The sequence below is a fragment of the Rhyacophila brunnea genome, unplaced genomic scaffold (assembly GCF_057557595.1).
Source record: "Rhyacophila brunnea isolate RB1 unplaced genomic scaffold, BYU_Rbru_1.0 scaffold_2, whole genome shotgun sequence".
In the NCBI taxonomy this organism is placed as follows: domain Eukaryota; kingdom Metazoa; phylum Arthropoda; class Insecta; order Trichoptera; family Rhyacophilidae; genus Rhyacophila; species Rhyacophila brunnea.
In genome coordinates this window covers 11595869-11617804 of record NW_028232859.1, presented here as the reverse complement: position 1 = coordinate 11617804, position 21936 = coordinate 11595869, and the positions used below count along the sequence as shown (strand labels likewise).

General features: G+C 33.3%; 1 protein-coding gene and 1 long non-coding RNA gene across 2 annotated transcripts in view; both read right to left on the bottom strand.

Annotated features, from left to right (window-relative positions):
• Nucleotides 1–21936, bottom strand: part of LOC147071851 (uncharacterized) — a 386436-nt gene that overhangs the window by 104288 nt on the left and 260212 nt on the right. The window lies entirely within an intron of this gene.
• Nucleotides 1–21936, bottom strand: part of LOC147071859 (O-acyltransferase like protein) — a 29764-nt gene that overhangs the window by 4422 nt on the left and 3406 nt on the right. The window contains exons 2-9 of the mRNA XM_085946782.1: nucleotides 13640–13800; nucleotides 13103–13272; nucleotides 8451–8611; nucleotides 7229–7330; nucleotides 4611–4872; nucleotides 3027–3158; nucleotides 1908–2073; nucleotides 1214–1293 (exon numbers count right to left, since the gene is read on the bottom strand). Coding sequence (XP_085802908.1) covers nucleotides 1214–1293; nucleotides 1908–2073; nucleotides 3027–3158; nucleotides 4611–4872; nucleotides 7229–7330; nucleotides 8451–8611; nucleotides 13103–13272; nucleotides 13640–13726 — 1160 coding nt within the window. The 5' untranslated portion in view covers nucleotides 13727–13800. The remainder of the gene's footprint in view (nucleotides 1–1213; nucleotides 1294–1907; nucleotides 2074–3026; nucleotides 3159–4610; nucleotides 4873–7228; nucleotides 7331–8450; nucleotides 8612–13102; nucleotides 13273–13639; nucleotides 13801–21936) is intronic.

Below are 21936 nucleotides of genomic sequence, written 5' to 3'. Positions count from 1 at the left end.
CAAACACCACGAATAAATGTGGCTACTCTATCTCTAAGTATGTCAACTACAATCTCAAATCTCCTTGCAGCATCTAGTGTACCCAGAACATTGAATGTAAGGGCCCCACCCAGTGACGTCCCTAGATAAAATGCCGCCCCTAGCTAGCGCCAAAATGCCGCCCCATTTTTTATGTAGTATTTTTATCATCCTTCCATGAGTTCAATATCTAATAAATGTGTTGTATGGATACATTACTAACAAAATATCAGACTAATTATTCTCAAATCTGCACGTGTCGTTTTTGGTCACCAAGGGACGTCGGACGTCGGACGTCGAAGGGCAATAAAAGTAAACTAGATATCGCAAACCCGATAAAACCAGTGAGCTGATTTTTTTAATGGAAAGATATTTTCGTTATTACCAAGTTTATGTAGCTATTTATATATATTCCGAATGATTCTCCTCGATTTGCCGCCCTTCGAGTAACTGCCACCCCCAAGCGACGCTCAATCTGCCTACCCCCACGTGACATCACTGGCCCCACCCAATCACGCCTGATCTTAATCGGGCGTATAATCGGACTCTACGCTTTGATTTGAAGTATAAGCATTTTTCCGACTGGGAATATCGCAGGAACAGTTACCCAAGACTGAAGTCATCACGCACTCGAGTGTGACAGCGGCAGCTTTCCTACTCCTTTGAATATCCAAACGATACTCACCAATTATTATTTACCCGCCAAATGACGCCCATGTTTCGCTACTGTTTTAGTTCGGATAGTCCCCACTCCCCCATGTCCAATGATCAAATGGTTTCGATACCCAAAATAATATTCAGTCTTAGGATCTTGTATTTCTTAAACTTTCTTTGTCTAAGTATGCGGATGGTGCAAACTTCACAGATTTGTGGCTCCGGTGTGATACATTCGTAATACCATCAGGATTTTTACAATCTTGACAAGAAACCTCTAAAGGTTCCAGTCTCGACGGTGTTTTTAATGGTACAAATGAGCAGTTAAACAAATAAATTTATTGATGGGAGACTGTCTACTGCATATATCTTTAATTATTTGACAACTCAGACATGGTGATCCAAATGATCTACCGCATTGGCATACATTTTGGTAAATGAAGTAAACTAACTTAAGTGCTTAAATTAAAATCAGAGTGGTAATAAATATAAATAGATACTCCCTTCCATCCGTGACGCCATAATAAATTGTCAGTATTACCTGGCGCCGAGAATCAAAATTACTGCCCCGATCACGTAGAATTGAGTGTCATCCGCCAAGTACCAACTCCAAAGCATACACTGAAAAAAAATATGATTCAATAAGCCACCACATTTCAGCAATTTGTATATTATGCTGTGGACGAAGTTACCATATAATATAGATTTTTTATATTTTTAAATGGTAAGTAGTGTATACAAATATAAGATGCATTTCTTGTCTGCCATACAATATATATTATAGATATATATTAAGAACCATTTAATAAATCTTTTTAATTGCAAAAACTAGGTTTTTTATATACAAAATTGTCTGCGATATCGTTGTCAACTCGAATAAGGTAAAGTTGACTATACTATATTATAAATTATAACAATATTGCAGAAGCCGTCGTGTCAGTCACTGGAAGATGTATGTATAGATGAAGACCAATAATCATTGTCAAATGGCTACCTACGCCGATTAGTTTCTAAAGCTGTTGCACAAGAAACGATCATAATATATCTACGAGACGTTTCTTTTTTTCATTAAACCATTAAATATAACTAGAATACCTAAAGCCAACATATATAAAAAAATAAAATAGTAAAATTCATCGGAAATGACATTTTGCCTGTGGGTTCCGGAATGTTTTCAAATGAAAATGTTTCGACAGTTAATTAGTACCTACCTATTACCGTAATAGTTTACTTACCATTTGATCAACAGGAAACAATGTGTTGATATAAAGAATATTTCTCCACCAATATTCTTGACAGTTAATATGGTCTTGTGTTGGTGGGTCAAACAAGGAATTATAGTGGAACCACTTCATAGAAATTTCCACCACTCCCAACATGAACATGTAAGGGGCTGTTAGTCTGAAAAGTTTTAAATACATCAAATTAGTAGGTAACAGTAAATTGTTGGTCTTTACGAATATATGTAATATGCTCACCCAAAAATGTAATACTTTTGCAAGAATAGAAAAAAAAAAAAAATTCTTCCATCACGGTGTTGTCATTATCAATCAACATGCATATAAAATTGCTAAAATTGTTGTGACTAACTTATTCTTAATATTAAATAAACGTTTCTCGATTCATTGATAATTATTACCAATAACGTTGGGGTTCTTTATATCAATATCGACTGTGTTTAGAAAAAAGGGCGTAATCCTCACAGAACAAATTTTACGGAAGGGGCAAAAAACATTTATTTTGAATGATTTTAGTATAATATTTTTTTTAAAATAAGCACAAACATTGGGTGCATGATGATTGATGATTTGGTGTAATATATTTTCGATCTAATAATAATTCAAGAAGTTATTACTGAAAAATCATTAAAATTGAGGGTAAATGCTTTTTTCCTTATATTAAAACTTAATTAATCTCAATTAAAACCTGAATTTAGATAATAATTCGGCATTTGCGGCTTACTTCCTTTTTATAGAACTTGTATTTAGTTGTATACATTGTTAATATCTAATAAAAGCACTTTTCGAAAAATCGAGGGTTACACCCTTTTTCCTAAACACAGTCGATATGTATTATTTGAAACGATGATAATCTTGCACTATTGAGTCATGTAAATAAAATTCTTTAAATTTGTTTTAATTACAAGTTCATTTAAATATTTGCTGTAGTTACTAGGTTGATCTAATATTACCATTCAAAAAAATATTAATGGCATCATTTAAAAAAAAACACTCGTATTGTAAATTTAACTGCTTTGGATAATAGTATTTTTTTTTTGAAATTCTCTATTCACCCCATTCAGCGGTATTAGATGAAATAATATCAAGTAAATACAATAAAAATGGTTAGTTTACCTTGCGAATCTGTATGCCAGAAGTCCAATGAATTGCAAAACACCTGACGTGAACCCTCTCGTGCCTTGGGTAAGCCTATCCAGATCACCCTTGGCATTTGTTCGTAAATATAAATATGAGACAAGGATGCCACTGGAATAAAATGTATGAATGAATCCCTATATAAATAATAATATCACTAACAACATAGATTTAATTATTATACTTGGATTTTAAAGTGGAATAATTCTCCATGGGTAGACTTTGGTACCTATTCAATCTCTGGGAGAAGATATTTAATAATCTCATAACTGAATAATTTCAGGTTGTCACCGTTCTGTTGCATACTAGGTTTATAAAAAACGATTTGTATGTGTGAGTTTGCATGTAAATATTCTTATTATTTTATCCTAATGCTTATTTATATTTAAAATGCACTCGTAATCAAGGGTTTTTCGTGAAAGGTTTGCAAGTTTATTGGTTGTGTAATGATTGTGAGTATATGTGATAATGTGATATTATATGCCTGTATGTTATATTCGACAGATATTGTTATCGCTACTGAATGCTGAAGCCTTATTGACTTGAAGGGATGATATGCATAGTATAGTATGTCACCTCTTTCATGCAAAATTGACTATAAACAATGATTACTTTCTGATTGCTTCTTACAATCTTAATATTTAAATATGTAGTATGATTTCATGGTGGCTGTATAACGAACTATGTTCATATAAAACAACTGGAATAACTTTGATTTGTATGTGGTAAAAGTTTTATACGTTTATTTTGTACGCATTGTTCAGATTTATTTCGACAAACATCTTTGCCCCGTAAGTTTAGGCAATTGCTTCAACACTTCTGTATTGCTGTTAAGCAAGACAAACAGATTTTAGGAGCAAATATAAAATGAATAAGACACTAGCCTCTCTCTCACTAATATAATATTATTTTAGAAGGTAGTCAGTAAAGTTGATAAAATTATGTACATACATATTACTTTGTAGGTAAGTTCATATTATGTACATATTATTATGTAGGTACATATTATAAATTCGAATAGATGTTGTCGGTAATGCGTCAATTACATTGAGCTACTTTACGAGCTGTTTGTTGGCGAACTTACAACCTGCCTGTAAAGTCACCCAGTGTAATCATTGAACAAGCTAACAAGCAGATTGTAAAAAATCTACAGAGAAAAGTTGAACGTTAACAGAAGTTAAGTTACACGCCGGCATGTGGGCCAATGCTTCTGCGCAGTAGAGCGTAGTAGCAACCTCCCGGTAAAAAAACGAACTACGTTATGTCAAAATAATCGCTGGCTTGTGGCTTCTCAGCGAATGGAAAGTTTTGTGTGTCATCATCACAATCGCAGTAGCTGAATCGCCCGCTTTTAAATTCGCCAACAAACAGCTCCTAAAGTAGCTCAATGTAATTGACGCTTAATTAACATAAATTCAATTATTGATTTCAAGTGGAATATCTCATTTACTCCAAAATTTATAATTAACTGTAAGATGCTGCAACGCATATTATAATGTGCATCTCATTTTCATACTTACTATATTTATCATGCCTAAATATAACAGTATACGATGTCCTTACCTGATACAGAAGAACGTATCTACACTAAATGCACCGTTTGTTACGGTTTGGAACAAGAATTCCTTTTCCACGATTTTCCTCAACTCTGTGTTATCAGAATATTTGAAAGCGACGATGCAGGTGTGTCCAAGGATTACCCACATCATGGACATGCTTCTGAGGCCATGAATTGTCGGAATTGTGTCACTGCCCACTGTCTGGTCGCAGATTGACCGCATGTTTGAGATCACAGAGAATGAGAGAATCAGTTCTGAGAAGATATCTGTCGACACAAAGTCATTCGAAAATTAATTAATGTAAAAAATACAATGATATATTATTCACGCCTTTCACCGAAAAAGAATGACTAAAGATTGATTACAATTTCAGAACAGTGTTAGTATGGTTGACTTGGTAATCATAAAAAAAAACATTTTTTTTCCGTTGGCCATAATTGTTTTTTTTTTTTTTTTGCAAATAAAAAAAGGAAATGGTGGTATTGTATCATGTTGATTACTTGCTCTATTGCGTTACATGATTGTATATTATTTAAATTATAAATAAATATGGTTCATTATATAAAAAAAACTTGTTCAACCCTACGCTGGTCTGCCCGGAAAAATTTCAATATACGCAATTGACGAAGTCTGTAAAAAACAAAATATCCACACAATTTTTATTCTTTCATAATAAACAGATTAAAGTGACGGGAAAATGAACTCTACCTGCATTGTAATAAAGGTCAATTTCCAAATCGCGTTAATTTATATACGTCAATTTTATTGTGACTTTAATTTTCAATAAAAGAAGAAGAATTTCAATTCAGATTGGTCATTATTTTTCATACTAAATATTATAGTAAATATGTTTAAAATAACGCAGAGATATTACCTACTCCAAAATATTAAAAACCTACCATACTACTTCTGCAGCAGTTCTAAAATTCTAAGTAGATGCTATGACGTATTCTTTACAGCTGCATCTCTAGAAGCAGAAGTCACCGCACGCCACTGCTGTAGATATAGCAATGGTATACGCACTCAGGAGACACCTTGCGCCGATATAATTTATACTGACAGCTGAGGAAATCGATACACTTTTCTACTTTAAAATTTGTTTTTAAGTACACCGGTGCATGTTGCATTGTCAGTCTATAACATATTTTCATTCTGGCGCGAGCGTCATGGAAGGCGACCATGCAGAAACCTAGACAGCACATAATTATCGCGCGGAGAAATAGGGTCACCTTAATACTTTTTCTGTTCTATCCATTAAAAAACGGTCTGTGGATTTATAAAATCCGCAGGGGCTCAAACCCCGTAACTCATGGGAGTGTCCCCGCGAATGAGTGTAAGGTGAGGGAGCTAAAAGAAATAATTATTAAAAACAACTAATTTTAGTCCAAAGCAAAGTGGCGATTGTTTTAACAGTTTTTTCCGAGGAAATTGGATCAAACCTATAGGCCCTTACTTTGGACCAAACATCCATTAAAAAAAAATACGAATTTATCCATGGTTGTACATAGCTGTTTCATATTTTATTTAGTTAGGAGATAAAGACATTTCTGTTTATAACAATCAAGAATAGTATGAAATTATTTTTGCACTTCGAAGTTAGAACCATTGATATAATACAGACGTGGGCAAATGCGGCTCTTCGTTGGATTAAGTGTGGCTTCCAATACCTCTTGATAAAAATATATGTATTTTCTTTCCCCATTATTTTGTGTTTCCTTTCTCATTTTTTTATTTTCTTATATATGTATTTTTCGCCAGTCCAAAAAAAATTTAATTCTTTCTTATCTTTCTTCTTTAAGCAATACGGTGCATGGTTGCAGCATCAGTCCCGTGCGGCTCCGTCTCGGGACGGAATGAGCACTTAAAATCACTTTTTTCAGACACGTTTAAAGCGTCATGGAAAGCGGCCGTGCATATCCACGGCTGTGCATATATGACGGGTGTGGTGGGAACTTTAACGTATAATATGTATCTTTCATACTTATATAGCAATTAATATTTGTGTAGAAATGTAATTAAATTTGAATTTGTGTATTTAAAACTAGGTACATGAGAACGTATGGTAGGGCTCTTTATATATATATTTGAAAATCTAGAATGTGGCTCTCGTTGACCTCATATCCCTGATATAATATCTCCAAGCGATTAGCTTCGTAGTAGGTAGAGGTAGGACAAATTTTTCTGGCATTGCTGTCATGATGAAATCGCTTTGTAACGGTGTTAGTGTCATTTGAAAATAACGTTGCCAACATCGAAATGAGTCGTCTACATTGCCAGAAGACGCATATTATGTTGTTCTACATAAATATGTTGCAAAAAATATTTTTTATATACCTATTCGAATTAAATTTAATTGATCAACCATTGTTATTATAATCATTTTACGATTGATTGATTTCCTGTCGTGGCGATTGCTTTCATTAAACGTTCAACATCTCATAATGTTCATTATAATACGAGTATGTAAGTAAAATAAACATTTGAGTTTGAATGAATTTGTGAAAGAATATAATTATGTCTAACTAGTTTTGAATATTATGTAAATTGATTGGTCATTTAATTAACCGGTAAATAGATCTTTCTATTATTATTATAGTAATAAATATTATAAATAAATCTTACTCAATTGTACTGGTTCTGGCAAGGATGGAATATCAATGTTCAGTCTCTCTTCGCTATTGTTATTATTGTTGGCAGCCCCGTTGAGACTGTAAATCGATTTACCTAAAAAAAAATCATTAAATGAATACTTCTGCACTGTAGAGATGTGTCATTCATGAACGACTGGCTTAAATCACGTGCGTCAGAGGCTGCCCGTAAGTCAATCGTACAGTCCTTCAAACTTATCTGAAGAACGGTCAAAATAGTACTCTACGAACTATAATATGGACGCCATATTGAAAACGACATTCGAATGTCAGATTCTGTCCAGTTGCGAGTCTTGACGGGGTAGTTTTCGACTGTGGCTCCCCCATCAATTCTTCAGATATGTTTGTAGGTCTGAACATCATTTTCTGTGCAATGGCACCAGAGTGAATCATTCCGTCATGGATGAAATCTTCGTTTCCATCCAGCTAGGGATTGCAATGCCGAATGAAAATATCAATACCGGTATTTCTTATTGAATATCGGTATTCGTTAAAACATAAAAAACAGGATAATCTTTAAATAAACATAATAATAAAAACATTGATATAGCAAAAATATGTAATTACATATACTACACTATTGACCTTGCAATATATAATATGATATAGCTACCTAACTGCTGATATTTACAAATACCATGAATTTAGAATAGTAGATTTTGATCGATCACCGCAGAGTGGACACTGCACTAAAATATTTGCGTCTCGGCACCACGTAGCTTATACATTTAATTGAATAGGAAACACGGTAAAAAGTAATGAAGACATTACAATAAACTCATTTTCGAAAACGTAAACGTGTCTGCTTTCTTAATACCGAAAATATCTCTATTTTAGATACTTACTTAAAACCGTTATTTCGGTATATATAATTACTGGAACCCGGTTTTGCAATACCATAGAGTGGAGGTTTGTATTTATGTGTGTACGAGAAATGGATGTTAGCCACTTGCTCAACTTATTAGATCCATACTCCAACTAATTTCCCCCAAAATTACGTATTTTACATTCTTTCAGCTTAGCTACCTTAATAATTATATTATATTGTATGACACCGTATGACTTAATTTTTCACATATATTACAGCTATAGTGATGATCTTGTTGTGTTGTAATAAAATTTGAAATATTATCATGTATCATTCTACGGTGGATAAGAAATTGGTAAAATTTTCATGTGAATTCCAAAAGTTTTACCGTTTGACATCTTCACTGTCGGCATGGTGGCGACGACTGGGGCTTCGAGTTTATGATGTTGAGGAGGTGCAATATTCTTCGGATGCTGGAGACGGGATCCCAAAGCTATCTCGTAAATAGTTCCGGCTATGATCAGCGCGAGGACGACTATGCTGACACCACTGGAAACAATTAATTCAATATCATAAACTTAGTGTCGTTATTTAAATTAAAAATATGGGGTAGGTATATTTGGGACCTAAGTTTGAATAATCTGTAGATGTACATTTATGTTATTATTGTGCGCCTTAATTTTTCATCCTAGAAATCAACATTTCATGATCGTAATGGATAAATATGTATTATTGAAAATGTCATTGTTTTAAATTAAGATTTTTTTAAAATATGAAATCCAGGAAAATATATTAAATATTAAAATCAAATATCAAAAATTTTCGGCAACTTTTCTATTGGACTGTAAATGTCCGTAATTTTTGAGAAATAGTAACATTTTGCGTCATTTATGTATTTTGTGATTTATTATTTATTATTATTATTATTTGTGAATAGACGTAATTTGAATCACTAACAGCTGGCCTCAGATAAGGAAATCCAATATCAGCATTTCTTTTCAATATAGCATTGGGGAAGGCATTAAGAATTAACGCCATCAATGTCAATAAACCCATATATATAATCGAGTCAAATATTAGCATTTATGCAGATGATATTTACATCATAGGCTAGAACGAAAATGCTGTCAAACAAGACGTATTTTGTGAACTTTGAAAAAGACGCCAGCGCAATAGGACACTGTTAATTTGGAAAACACCAAATAAATATGTTTCTATCTTCTATCCGTAGGGCCGGACAGGCCTTGTGACACCTTTAGAGTGTATAACAGCGCTTTTGAAATGGTCAACAATATACCAAGAATCCTACATTAACAGATCTAAAAATATAAATAAGAAAAGAATAATTGTGGTAGGTGGGCAACAAAATATGTCTCTTCAATCTCAGGAACGTGCTATGTTTCAAACTTGAAATGCATCTTTTACAAAAAAATAATAAGACTGGTTATTATGTATCCTCAGAAACCTGGTGCATGACCGAACACAATGAACGAGTGTTTGGATCATTTTAAGCGTAGTTATATGGCGCGGTATCTTCAGACGACGGTCGGGGTGGAGATGGAGATACAATAACCATATAACATATAATATTGTCCCGTTGTACAGGATCCCATCTATCATATAGTACAGGGGTAGTCAACCTGGTCCCTACCGCCGCCCACTAGTGGACGTTCCAGCTTTCATGGTAGGCGGTAGGGGTTTTAAAAACATTTTCATTATGATTACATAAAATTCCCCGTGACAAATTAAATTTCAGAAAATATACTATTTGTTCACGTTGCGTAAGTGAAACTAAATTGCGATATAGTGCGACCGCAAATAAAAGAGCCTCGTCCCAGAATAGCTCGCGCATCTAAATTCGATAGTGGTGGATATGAAAACGGATGCAAACTACAGTAAGTTGTCATATAAAAATGTATTCTACCAAACTTAACGCAAATCTGACATAAAGTATTTGGTAACTAATTATTATTATATGCTTTAACTTTCTGTAACTCTGCTTTATAAATTTTATAAAGTAAAGTTACTTCCCTACTTTATAAAATCAACATTACTATGGAACCGGTGGGTGGTTAGAAAATTTTACTACAAACAGATATACAAAAGTGGGCGGTAGGTATATAAAGGTTGACTACCCCTGAATAGTCCATTGAATTGGGCCGCCTTAGATGACTGGGCTGTGTAATAGGATGGGCGAGTCACGCATGATAAATAAACTGACGTTCGTAAAACCGAAAGAGCATACGAAGACCTGATGGTCCACTTATAAGATGGAAGGATAATGTTGAGTTGTAGTTAAATGCATTGGGTGTCCAAAATTTCAGTCAAACGGCTTTGAACAAACCTAGATAAAGGAGACAGAAGAAATATTCTACACAATATAATATGGGATCCCAACCGGTCGACCTCGAAACAAAATTTTGTCGATCCCAATGGTGAATTTCGAAATACAGTTGATTGAAATCTTATGATATATGGAATTTACTGAATTCAGAAAATATGAATAAATATAAAAAGGACGTTTTTATGATGATTTTATCATATTTATGTGAATCTTCATTTTCTCATATAAAATTTATTAAATTCAAATATCAAACTCATTTGACGGTAGACCACCTTGATAACTGTTTGTGTTTTGCAACCAAATAAGACAAACTATTTGAAGATTGACAAATGATACACAATATCCAATATCTAACTAATTATTCTTCTTTTTCTTTCTTTAGACCATGTCCGATCCTAATAGGATCATATGGGCCTCCACAGAGTAGAGGTTTGTATTGACAGATTTTGTTTTTTACGAGAAATGGATGTTAGCCACTTGCTCAACCTATTAGGTCCATACCCTAAACACACACAAATTGAAAAACAATATGTGTACGTGCCATACCCAGGATTCGAACCTGGGACTCACGGCGTTATATTCCAACGCTTAAGCCTCGCGGCCACCGTGGGCGATAACTTATACATATTAATAAAAATATATTTTAATTAATGAAAAACTGCACGAAGCTTTTTTTATTCTTCCTTGTTTTTATATCTAAAAAAAATACGAGAAAATTCAAATTATTTTGTTTTTGTCAGATATTTGACGACATTTTGCCTTTTAAAATGAATATTTTTAACTTAAAAGCAACAGCAAAAATTCTTATAAGATTCTTATTAGAAGTCGACCGCCATGAAAATTACGATAAAAAGTAGCTCCCAACATCAAAAAGGTTGGGTACCTTTCATATGCTTGAAAGGAATAATCTTTATCAATATAAAATATACATTCTACAGCTACATATTGTTTATAATAATAAAATGTTCAGCACAGTTCAAGTTTGAATGATTATTATCGATTTTCGCGATGCCTTTTTCAGAGTAGATTTTGACATGACAACGACATATATGGTTCGCCTTATATGGATTATGTTACTATTTTAATTTCCTATACTTACCTATATTTTATAATTATTTATTATGTAGAGTGATATTATCTATGTAACTATTTTGACTAATGAGCCCTGTTTAAAACAGTCCTCGCATTGCGCAACACTTTCACTTTCCTAAATAGAAATACGCACTTAACTCGGTCACCTTCCACTTTCCTTCATTTCGTGAATAAATTTCAATTTCATCGCTGACTGATCGTCTATAGATAATCCATCTGTCGATCGTTTCTAACAGCTGACGTCTGTCAATCGAATTTAAAACTGGCGTAACGGTTTAACAGCGTAACAGTCATATGATTTTTTTTAAAGTACATTATGTACCTACAAGCAAACTATTTTTTTATTATGTGCGCGGATCATAAACTCATCTGAGCAGTATATTTTATATATTTATTTACTATTTTTGCGTCAAGTTAAGAAACAAGAATGTACCTACTTATTACCACGTTTTTATTAGCTCGTATTCTTGTTTGTCCGGTAGAGATTTTTTCTTGTGTGCCCAGTATAATTTTTTTCTTGTTTGTCCAAGATTTGTATTGGACGATTGAAGATTTTTAACATTTTCAGTTAATTCTGTCTTGTATGGAAAGTTAATATTGTCGGTTTCTAAGGGGGTCCTAGCAACTAAATTATTAATATATAGGTACGTGCGTTACTATGGAAATCAATATGAAATGTCAAAATGACATTTCAATATTCTATAATATGTATTCAGTATTTCTATCAAGTACAATAAAAAGTTTTTATTAATACATAGAATTGTCAAGTTTATACAATTCAATAGAAAATTTAAAAACGTGGTATATAAAAAGTTCTTTTCATCTTTTAATTATTGTTATGTTAATTGCACAATACTCTTTACATAGGTACTCAATTTTGCTACTATATACCATTATTAGTAAGTTAGAAATTACGTTAAGAAAATATGGTAACAAAGATTGTTTCTTTCATTTTTACAATATCAAAATAGACACAAGGAAAAGAGATATTGTGTTTTTATCTTATTCAATCAAAAAATGTGAAAACCAAAATAGAATAGCGTGGCGTCATTTGTCCTGTAATTGACAATAATAAGCAACTGACTCTGTGAAGACCAAATTTTGTGGATGAAATAAAATGTTGGTCACTGTTTAGTCTATTTAGGCAAATCAAAAATCCGTTATCGCACACCAGTTTTTACAAAATTTATGTGTACGGATGTTGAAAACATTTGTGGCGACATTATTTCCAAGAGTACGTGCGTACACGCACACACCTTTGTGAGACGGAACATTTGATAGAAATTTTCCAAACCAATTTTAATATGGTTGAATTACTTTTTTACTCCCTTCGTTTATAGCAATGTTTGTCAATATAAAAAAATTATACCTTCTGTTGACGTCTCGTTTAGATTATTTTTTTTACATTGGCAATGTTATTGATCTAAATAATAATAGTTCATTGTATAAAAACTTATATATAGCTATAGGAAAATGTCAAATTTTATGTGTGAACCTTTTTACAAATGAATTTAAAAATAAATACAATTGAATTGACTAAAATAACAATGTAAATTTCCCGAATATACAATGGGCGAGAAAATAATGTGTTTATAAGTACTTACGCAAGTATTTGAAAAGTCATATCTTTGAACATATCGTATCTATTCCAGAACGGAGCTTTGATGTTGAGCACAGTCTGTGTAGCAGAGGAGTTGGATAGCTCCAGAATCACACGGATATCATCAGCGGTGCAGTTCATCGGCAAGCAAAGGCCAAGCTGGACAATTTTTGGCTGAAAAGGTAGATTTATTTATAATATATTAATTTATTATATTTCTTCGTCTAGCATTATTTATTAACACTGTATGTGGTTCATCAATATAAATGACTGACATAATAATATAATATCGTTCACAAATTTAATAATATTGGTTTAATATAAGAATGCTTGGACCGGTTCAAGATGCGAACCCTTGTAAGCACTCGGCCCCTAGGCCAGATGGGATTGATTGATGACTGAAAAAATGAGATTGGCGCCCCATTCAGCATTTTTGTGTGTAAACAGTATCCACGACAGTTTAATTTACACGCTATTGCTGGCAGTAAATCTAAGCACGTGCACAAGCGCTATTAGAGACAGAAAAAACTTATTTTCTTACGCCTCCTATCGATGCATTATTATTTAGTTGAAGTTTCGCCATATAGAAAGCTGGTGAAAATGGAGCTTCGGTGTCCTCGCCTTCCATAGAATAATCATGCTGATAACCTTCAGCATGGCTAAATCCATCATTTCTTGTGATCGGCTTAGTAACCTGGTTTCCTGAAATAGAGAGAAAAAAAGATCAGTAATAGTATCATTGGTTTTTTGCTAAAGTATCTTGTGTATTTATAAATATTTACAGAACTGTTGAGATGACAGAATACAGCGTAGTGATGTTGGTATTCAAAATCCGCGGGCTGTTCGAAAAAAACAACTATCCTAAATAATCTTAGTTCAATACGCTGATGCATATTGCAATAATCGATTCATGATTCATATGCTTCGGTGGTTATATTCATCAGGTAATAACCATCGGTAAACTGCTGCTCTTTGGATTTATTTTTCTTTCAAAAATCCACATTGTCCGTTACTTACAAATTTTGTACACTATTGTTGTTGAATAAAAATAATATGGTAATGAAATGCCCAAAACAGACAGATATGAAAAAAACACTAATTTTGATAGGGACACTTCCGATTAGCAGATCAAAATGATCAGAAAGGGTTTCAAATCTGACTAGTGAAAGGAAAATATTGAATTAGTTGTTGGCTTGGAATTGGATTTGAAAACCACTGGTATACGGAATATACCGGAATATTCTTTACATTAAAACAAATGGTTCTCAAAATTAATAAATAATTAAATTAAATGAAATATTCATGATTATAACTTCCACTAAATTAAATAAATATTACTCAGATACTTAGGTTATTTAAATGCCTAGGAAGTTCAATAGATTTGACAGAAAACAAGACATGGTCAGAGCGGCGCCAAACGAGAAAAGGCGATGTAATATCTAATAGGCTTGATGAAAGTTCAATATCCGGAAAATCGTACGTATGCAGTTGTCCGTATCACAGTTCACAGTCATACGGCGAAATGTAATACGTACAATATTTACATGTTATTGTATACATGTAGATTTGTTAGACGTCTAATTAAAAAGTGGACCCACAGTGTCAGCTGACGCAGACATTCCATCACGCTTCCAGCACTGGCGTGAAACACATTACAAGCTTTAATGATATTAAAATTCAATAGCTGTCGGAGGTTTGCCATATCTAATTCGATAATTTCTTGTTAAATTTCAATGTTTTAGGAAACAAACCAATGAAGCATATCATTTGCAAATATTTCGCCTCTATAATCATCCGTAACGTCTCCGTTTAACTTTCACCCATTCGTTGGACGAAATAACATTGTTTTGTTTTCATCGATAATTATTATTCGGTAGTCAGTTTACTTACTCGTGTGTATTCACTATATTATTCAATGATTCATGACATTAATTCAGAATTTTATAATAATGTAATATAATATAATGTAATATAATACTTTGATACAAACCTACCCTAAGTTTGATAATATGTCACTATATATCACTTTATCACCTTAGCGGTCGATACGTATAGAATAGACCCGCTGATAGCCAGCGCAACAATAATAATGTATTGTTACCTTATGCCAGGCAGGTAAAGATGTACGTGTATCATTTCAATTCATGAATCGTACTATGATGATAAGATACCAACGTCTCTCTTCAATATTTACACTGCCTGATATCCCTCATAAATAAAAATAAAACTCTATTACCCCCGGTTTTAAAATATGAATCAGAATACTAGGCATAGCAAAACAATGTGAGAGAAGGATGGATATCTACAACAAGAGTATGCTGAGTAGAACAGTTGTAAAAATGCAAATTAGAGGTCGAGATAATAATATAATGGCGAACTATATTTACTTTAGCCAGTGAAACGATAACTTGGAGCGGAATGCAGAAACATTTGTGATAACTAAAATTATTTCCTTATCAGAAAACACTATGCAGAAACATTGTCCTTAGTTAAGATCATTTCTGTTGAAAATAATACCATATTTAAAAATTCTTTTTCCTATAGTTCAGGTAAATTATTTTATAATTGTTAAACGATGACAAAAATATGACAACTGCATTTTATACATGCAATAACTACGAGTATAAATAAATTATAATACTCTTATGTTTCCGTTATAAGTCATTATACGTGATTCCACGGGCACCGCAAGATATTTTTTTAAGATGGTAACACTAGCGTCAAGTGTCCTGATCACCTGGCATCTTGTATTTCTGCGGGCTGGCGTATAAAAATAAAATAATGTTCTGCAAGTACATGCCAAACGAATTAACACTATCAATATCCATATTAAGATACATTGTTAAATGAATTTGAGTGTATGGACTGTTTTATAGACATGCGAATTTATTTCGACAGCAGCTGTCAGTGGTAAATGTTAATACAGAAGGGGCGTGTTCATAAAAAAAGTAGTCTATGGTTAAGGATTCATTAACTCTATACTCAGGATTGTCTATAGTTAAGTCATGCTTTTCGGCGACTTATCCATAGGATCTAAATCTTAGATTGTGCATGCCGCTCTTGGCATATATATAAGTAATGACTTTGTTGAATCGTCATTATCTGCGTGTAAAAGAATAATGGCCTAGATTTATATGGCAGGATTGAGCCAATGGAAATTTGAAGATGCTTAGTCAAATAATTGGAAAGCGATTGCACTGGCTCATCTCTATCAAAGAAAACTTCTGGAAGACGAACACAGTATAGAGTTGATGATGAAACATCTTGTAGTGGGATCTTATCCCATTTGGTTCAACGAGTTCATTCCAATAAAATAGTAGGATTCAACAAACTCAAGTACATATACCTAAATTTTCCAATGTTTATTTACAAGTAGTTAGATATTAACATAACTCTTGCTATCAAAACTTTACAGATGGATTATTTGCTTTTTCATGCCTAGCATTGTTATGACAGCGAATAAAAAAAGAGAAAATATTTCTTGTTTACATTGAACATTGTTATTTTTTGTACTTATTAGAATCGATTGATTTCGCTAATTTATTTCTAATAATAATAGCAGTCAACAACTCTATCTCACATTACTTGATTCAAAATTATAATGTTTTAGCTTAATTTGGTAATAATCTTGTAAGTATTTAAACACAGTGATACATAATATATAAATAGTATACTTATTTATACAAACGTATGGATGTAAAATCTGGAGACTAATGGAGAAACAGGAGAAGGCTATTCAAGAATTCGAAAACAAAATAATTCGATGAATACTTGGGCCGGTTACTGAACTAATACTGAACTCTGAAAACAATAATTTAAGTCCATAGTTAATGTCTTGAGGGCGCGAGGACTCAGATGGGCCCGTCACGTTATTAGATGCGACTGATTTAGAGTTATCCACAAAGTTTATAAAGAAACCCCTGTAGGCACTCGACCCCTCGGTCGCACCCGAAGGAAACGCGCGGATAACTTCAAGAGGGACGTAAAGAGGCTGAATTTGACCGACTGGAGAAAGAGATAGACAGCTTGGGATAGAGATCCTGTATGGTATGCTTACACACTGCAGTCTGCAATTTAGAAGAGATCTTTATCTAGCTACGTATTTTTTTCGACTTATAGGAGGTATAAATAAGAACTCTGCCATTCTGGGCAGTGTTGACCTGTGTATCTCTAGAATATCTTATCTATTTTAGAAATAAAGAGCATCAGTTGTTTATTCTCCCAAGGTGGAGAATCAACCTGTCACTGGTAATGCCAATTGGGAGGGCGATAACTATATTCAACCAAATTGCTTCGGTCGTTAATATATTCCACTTGCGTGAGGGTGAGTTTAGGTTGACGCTATTTTATAAATTCTTAAAATAGGGTTTCCTTAGCAAACTCGGTGTATTTCTTTAAACTTCTATAGATGTATAATTGTATTTTCACTGCTTTTTTATGTTTATATTATGTTCTCTTTTATATTTTCACTTTATAATAATGTTTCATGTCATGCTGTGAACGTCTTAAACTTATAATTTGTATCTAATGTCCACAATAGGTATGTTAAAAAATTAATTGAAATTTAAATTAAAATTGAATGGTGGTGTGCAGTTGGCCATGGACTCGAATGGTCTGTATCACCAAGGGAGTAATTTATACGTTGACATAACCAGTGAATTGTGTTGTCTCAACAATTTTTCAAATGAATAACAAATCGCATGCAACTATTTTTAAATGTGATTTTATCAAGTACCTAACTAACTATGTATAATATTATTATATAATACCAATATCATATTATTGACCTTCACAGTATGAACCAGTTTTTATAGAATAATAATTGAAGCAATGCATTACAATTAAATTATAAATTTACGATACATATTACTATTGGTATTAATGCACCAAATGTAGTTATATACCTACCTATTTAGTATTAAATTTTGCATACATAAAATACATGAGTTGCAGAATTTACGTCATCTATTATCATGCTTTCAAGCGACTCAATGTCAATACATTCTAATGTTCTAATAATAAATGTAAAAATTGTGTTAGGTACCACGTTATTTCATATTAACTATTCAATTATCTACTACTAAATTGGTAATAATATGCTGAAGTAACTATGTATAATTATACGATTCCAATAATTCACAATGATAACTTAAATCAAGAAATCAATAAGGATATAATATGTTTGTGTCTACTCGAGATAGCAATCCGGAATGAATTTTTCAAACCCGGAATTGTCCCGATCTCAGGTTCCCCGGATTGGTGATCCATACAGACATTTTCATATTTTTTAGAGATATTTTTATATGTATAGGGGAGAGCAGGTAGGATTCGTACACTTTTTACTCTAAGCCGTATAAAAACAAAACTGTAAGATATTTTAAAATAACTTCAATGCTGCTATATATCCAATATATTTGGCTTTAATAATAGTGAAGTGTAGTTTAGATACAAATCAGCATGGCGAAGCTACGGTAACTTTTCTGAAAAATGGAAAACGTACGAAACTACCCCACACGTGGGGTAGCTTCGTACATAGTGTGGGGCACATTCGTACATAATGGGGAACCTTCGTACAGTCAAAGAAAATGCTATTTATTCAATGTAATATAATCATGTATTGAGATCAAAGCTAACACAGAATCAGCCTTCATGTAATAATAATAACAGTTATTGTTTTTGAAGTGCTTATAACTACTTAGTCATAAAAACATAACACTTTTATTTATTTTTTTGTTAATAAAGGAACGAATAAATCAACATTATAAAATTTACCATTAGAGTAATAGGTCTTAATCTTATGTATTTAATAGTTGTACTATCCAACATTATACATAGATAGGTCTTTTTCGAAGCTAAATATTATCCGGGCTGTTCTTGCTGTAAAATCAGATTTTGATAGCGGGAAAACACATACCACATCTGATATGTAAACTGTTCCTTCATCTTTGGTAGTGGGAAAGACAAATTTCCAGGTATGAGGCTTCTTCCTCAAAAATAAAACTTTGTATTCAACGGGACTATATTTTTTAAGCACCTGTCCAAGATAATATAAAACGGTCTTTGTTTTCTTGAACTCTACTATCACAAAGCGTTCTTCTTTGATGTTCTCTGACGTAACTGGAGTTTCATTCTCAGTATCCGATCCTTCAGACGTCTCTTCGATGGGAGAACAAAAACTTTCTCTTAAACTCATATTAGCCTCATCCTCACAATCAGTTTCATCCTGACTATCAGTATTTACAGTTTTATTTTGCCTCTTTGGTTTAGTTGTCCTTGAAGTTTTCTTCTGTCTCTTTGTTTTGGTTCTTGTATCTGACAGTAAATGTAATGCTCGCTTCATCTCCTTAGCCCTTTGTCTCCTCTCTTGCTCTTGCTTCTTCAACTTTTTTGCTTTTTCTATTTCTTCTAGTCTATTTTTTCAGGGGTATCTGTATATATTCTCAATTTTCCTGGTAGTTTTCCTGTCTTCGACTTTTTTAACGCATTTCTGTCCACTCTAGGATAGGGCTGGATAATTTCTGGAGTTATTACTCCTATAGTTGATGAAGATGCAGGCGCAGTTGAAGGTGATAGCAAGGAGGGTGATACTGGCGCTGAGCTCCATGGGAGATCTTGTTGAGTTATCTCTGTTTCTGCAGGTAGATTTTCTGGCACATTGGCACCTTGGCCCGCTGTAGAAGTTGATTGTCCACCTTACGTGGATTCTAACGGCTGCATCTTGCATCATTGCATCTTCATCAACGTCTCCTGTTCTTGTCCCCTTTTTCACATATATTCGCGGCATGGTTCTGTAACAATAATATTTTTGGTGAACAATCTTTCTACTGCCACGCAGTTAGGAATGGGGAGCATTCGTACAGTACGAATCTACCCCACTCATAACTGCACGAAGGTACCTCAAACCGAGAAATCAACAAATTAATTGAAAATAAAAATAACCGCTATAGTTAGCCTAAAATGACTATTTACATATTAAACGAAGTGATCACTTCATAAACTATACTAAGTCACTTATAACATTCGTGCAAAACTTATAACAGTTAAGCGTGTTCAAAAGTGAATACAAAAAATACTTACGTAGAGCGAAAACATGTATCGGCGTGCTCCGTCGAAGCTGTTGGCCGCACTGATGCCCTGCCCCGCGGTTACACTATGCGTATGAGCGGGAGTCACACACACAAACGCGAGCACGCCAATGAATTGGATAGTGAAGATATCGCCACTGTACGAATGCTCCCTGTGTACGAATCCTACCTGCTCTCCCCTATGATATGTACTTAATAAAGTAGGGTACATAATATGAAGGTATAGTCATAATATAAAAAATGTTACAGCGCTCGAAATGGAAAAGTTTACGAACCGGAGCGCTCGATAAATTTTCTGAAGATATTTACATAGTCATCAAATCGTATGTGTATTTTATGAAAATAAGTGTGTCAAATGTTCTATTCTATGGTCTATCTAGCTCAGACGGTCAACATATTTTTTCCACGAGACGGAGCGATAATTTTACAAATTTCACGAGCCGGAACGGCGCTCCGGTGCGTTCCGTTCCATTTCAAGCCCTGAAATGTTACCAATCTCATGATCATGTGTATCTATTTTTTTCGTAAAACTTTTCATATTATTTAAAAAAAGTTGCTCTAAAATAATTGTGTACGGTGGTAGATTAATACTAAGTATGTAAGCTATTTACCTCGTATAGTCAGTATTTCCCGAGAGGAGAGTAAGGATTCAATCAGGGAACTCAGAAATAATGGGAACTGAAATACCCAATGGGTAAGGCGATATCAGGTAACCGTCTCGAGTAAGGACGAATCCGGGTTAAACTTACACACGTGTCAAGAATACGTTGTACGTCTAATATTGAAAACTGCTCTCGGTTTATGCATTTACGCTCATTTAATGTTGGTGTATTACACACTCTATTGCACGTGACACTCACACATTCAAAAACCCTGCTTCAACGTGCGGCGTATTGAATATAGCATATCGGTATTCTATTTATTATCTGTTCTGTGGATTCAATCATCTAACAGTCGATTGATTATTACGACGAAGCCTACATAGCTTCCCTCTATCTATTCAACATAATTTTAAAACTAATATTAAAATCATTTCTCCCGCTCTTTCCTTAATTACTAGAAACTAATAATTAGTATTGCTAACTATTTGGTACTGATTGTACTTTAATTACTATGAGTGGTTATTAGTATGAGTGTGAAAATATTATTCTCTCAGTAAGGTGCCAGAGTGAAATATAAATTTTAATGTAAGATTGTTCGCTTTCTCGATCAAACTAATGACGTTTCACTTCCTGGATAACCATTTTGAATCATTGACTATGACGTTACTCAATAGTGTTAATACCTATGCTATCCCTAAATCGCTAAATGATCATAATTAAATTTATGCTCGACGTGAAAATAGCTATATTTTACTTATGTACATAAATAGTTACTTACTGATGATTACTTTTACTCGAGGTAATAAAATGCTTTATAAAGCTTAAAACATCGACATAAATATTACTAGAACACAAAAGAATATTATTATTTGACTATAGCTCCTCGATGTTTACAACTGTTGGTATGGATAATTTTATACGGAAAACGAAACACTATTGTTGTGAATGATTTTATTACCTACTGATTGTCCATTTGAGTGCAATTGCAAGAGAAATTCTTAAAAATTACTTATATCAGTCCAAAGTGTATTTTAATATCATAATATATTAATAAATAACATAACTGTAATGCATTTATACCAACAGTAATTATATTAAAGCGTAACAGGGTGAAGTAAGTTAGTAGGTTGGTAGATTGTAATTATATCACT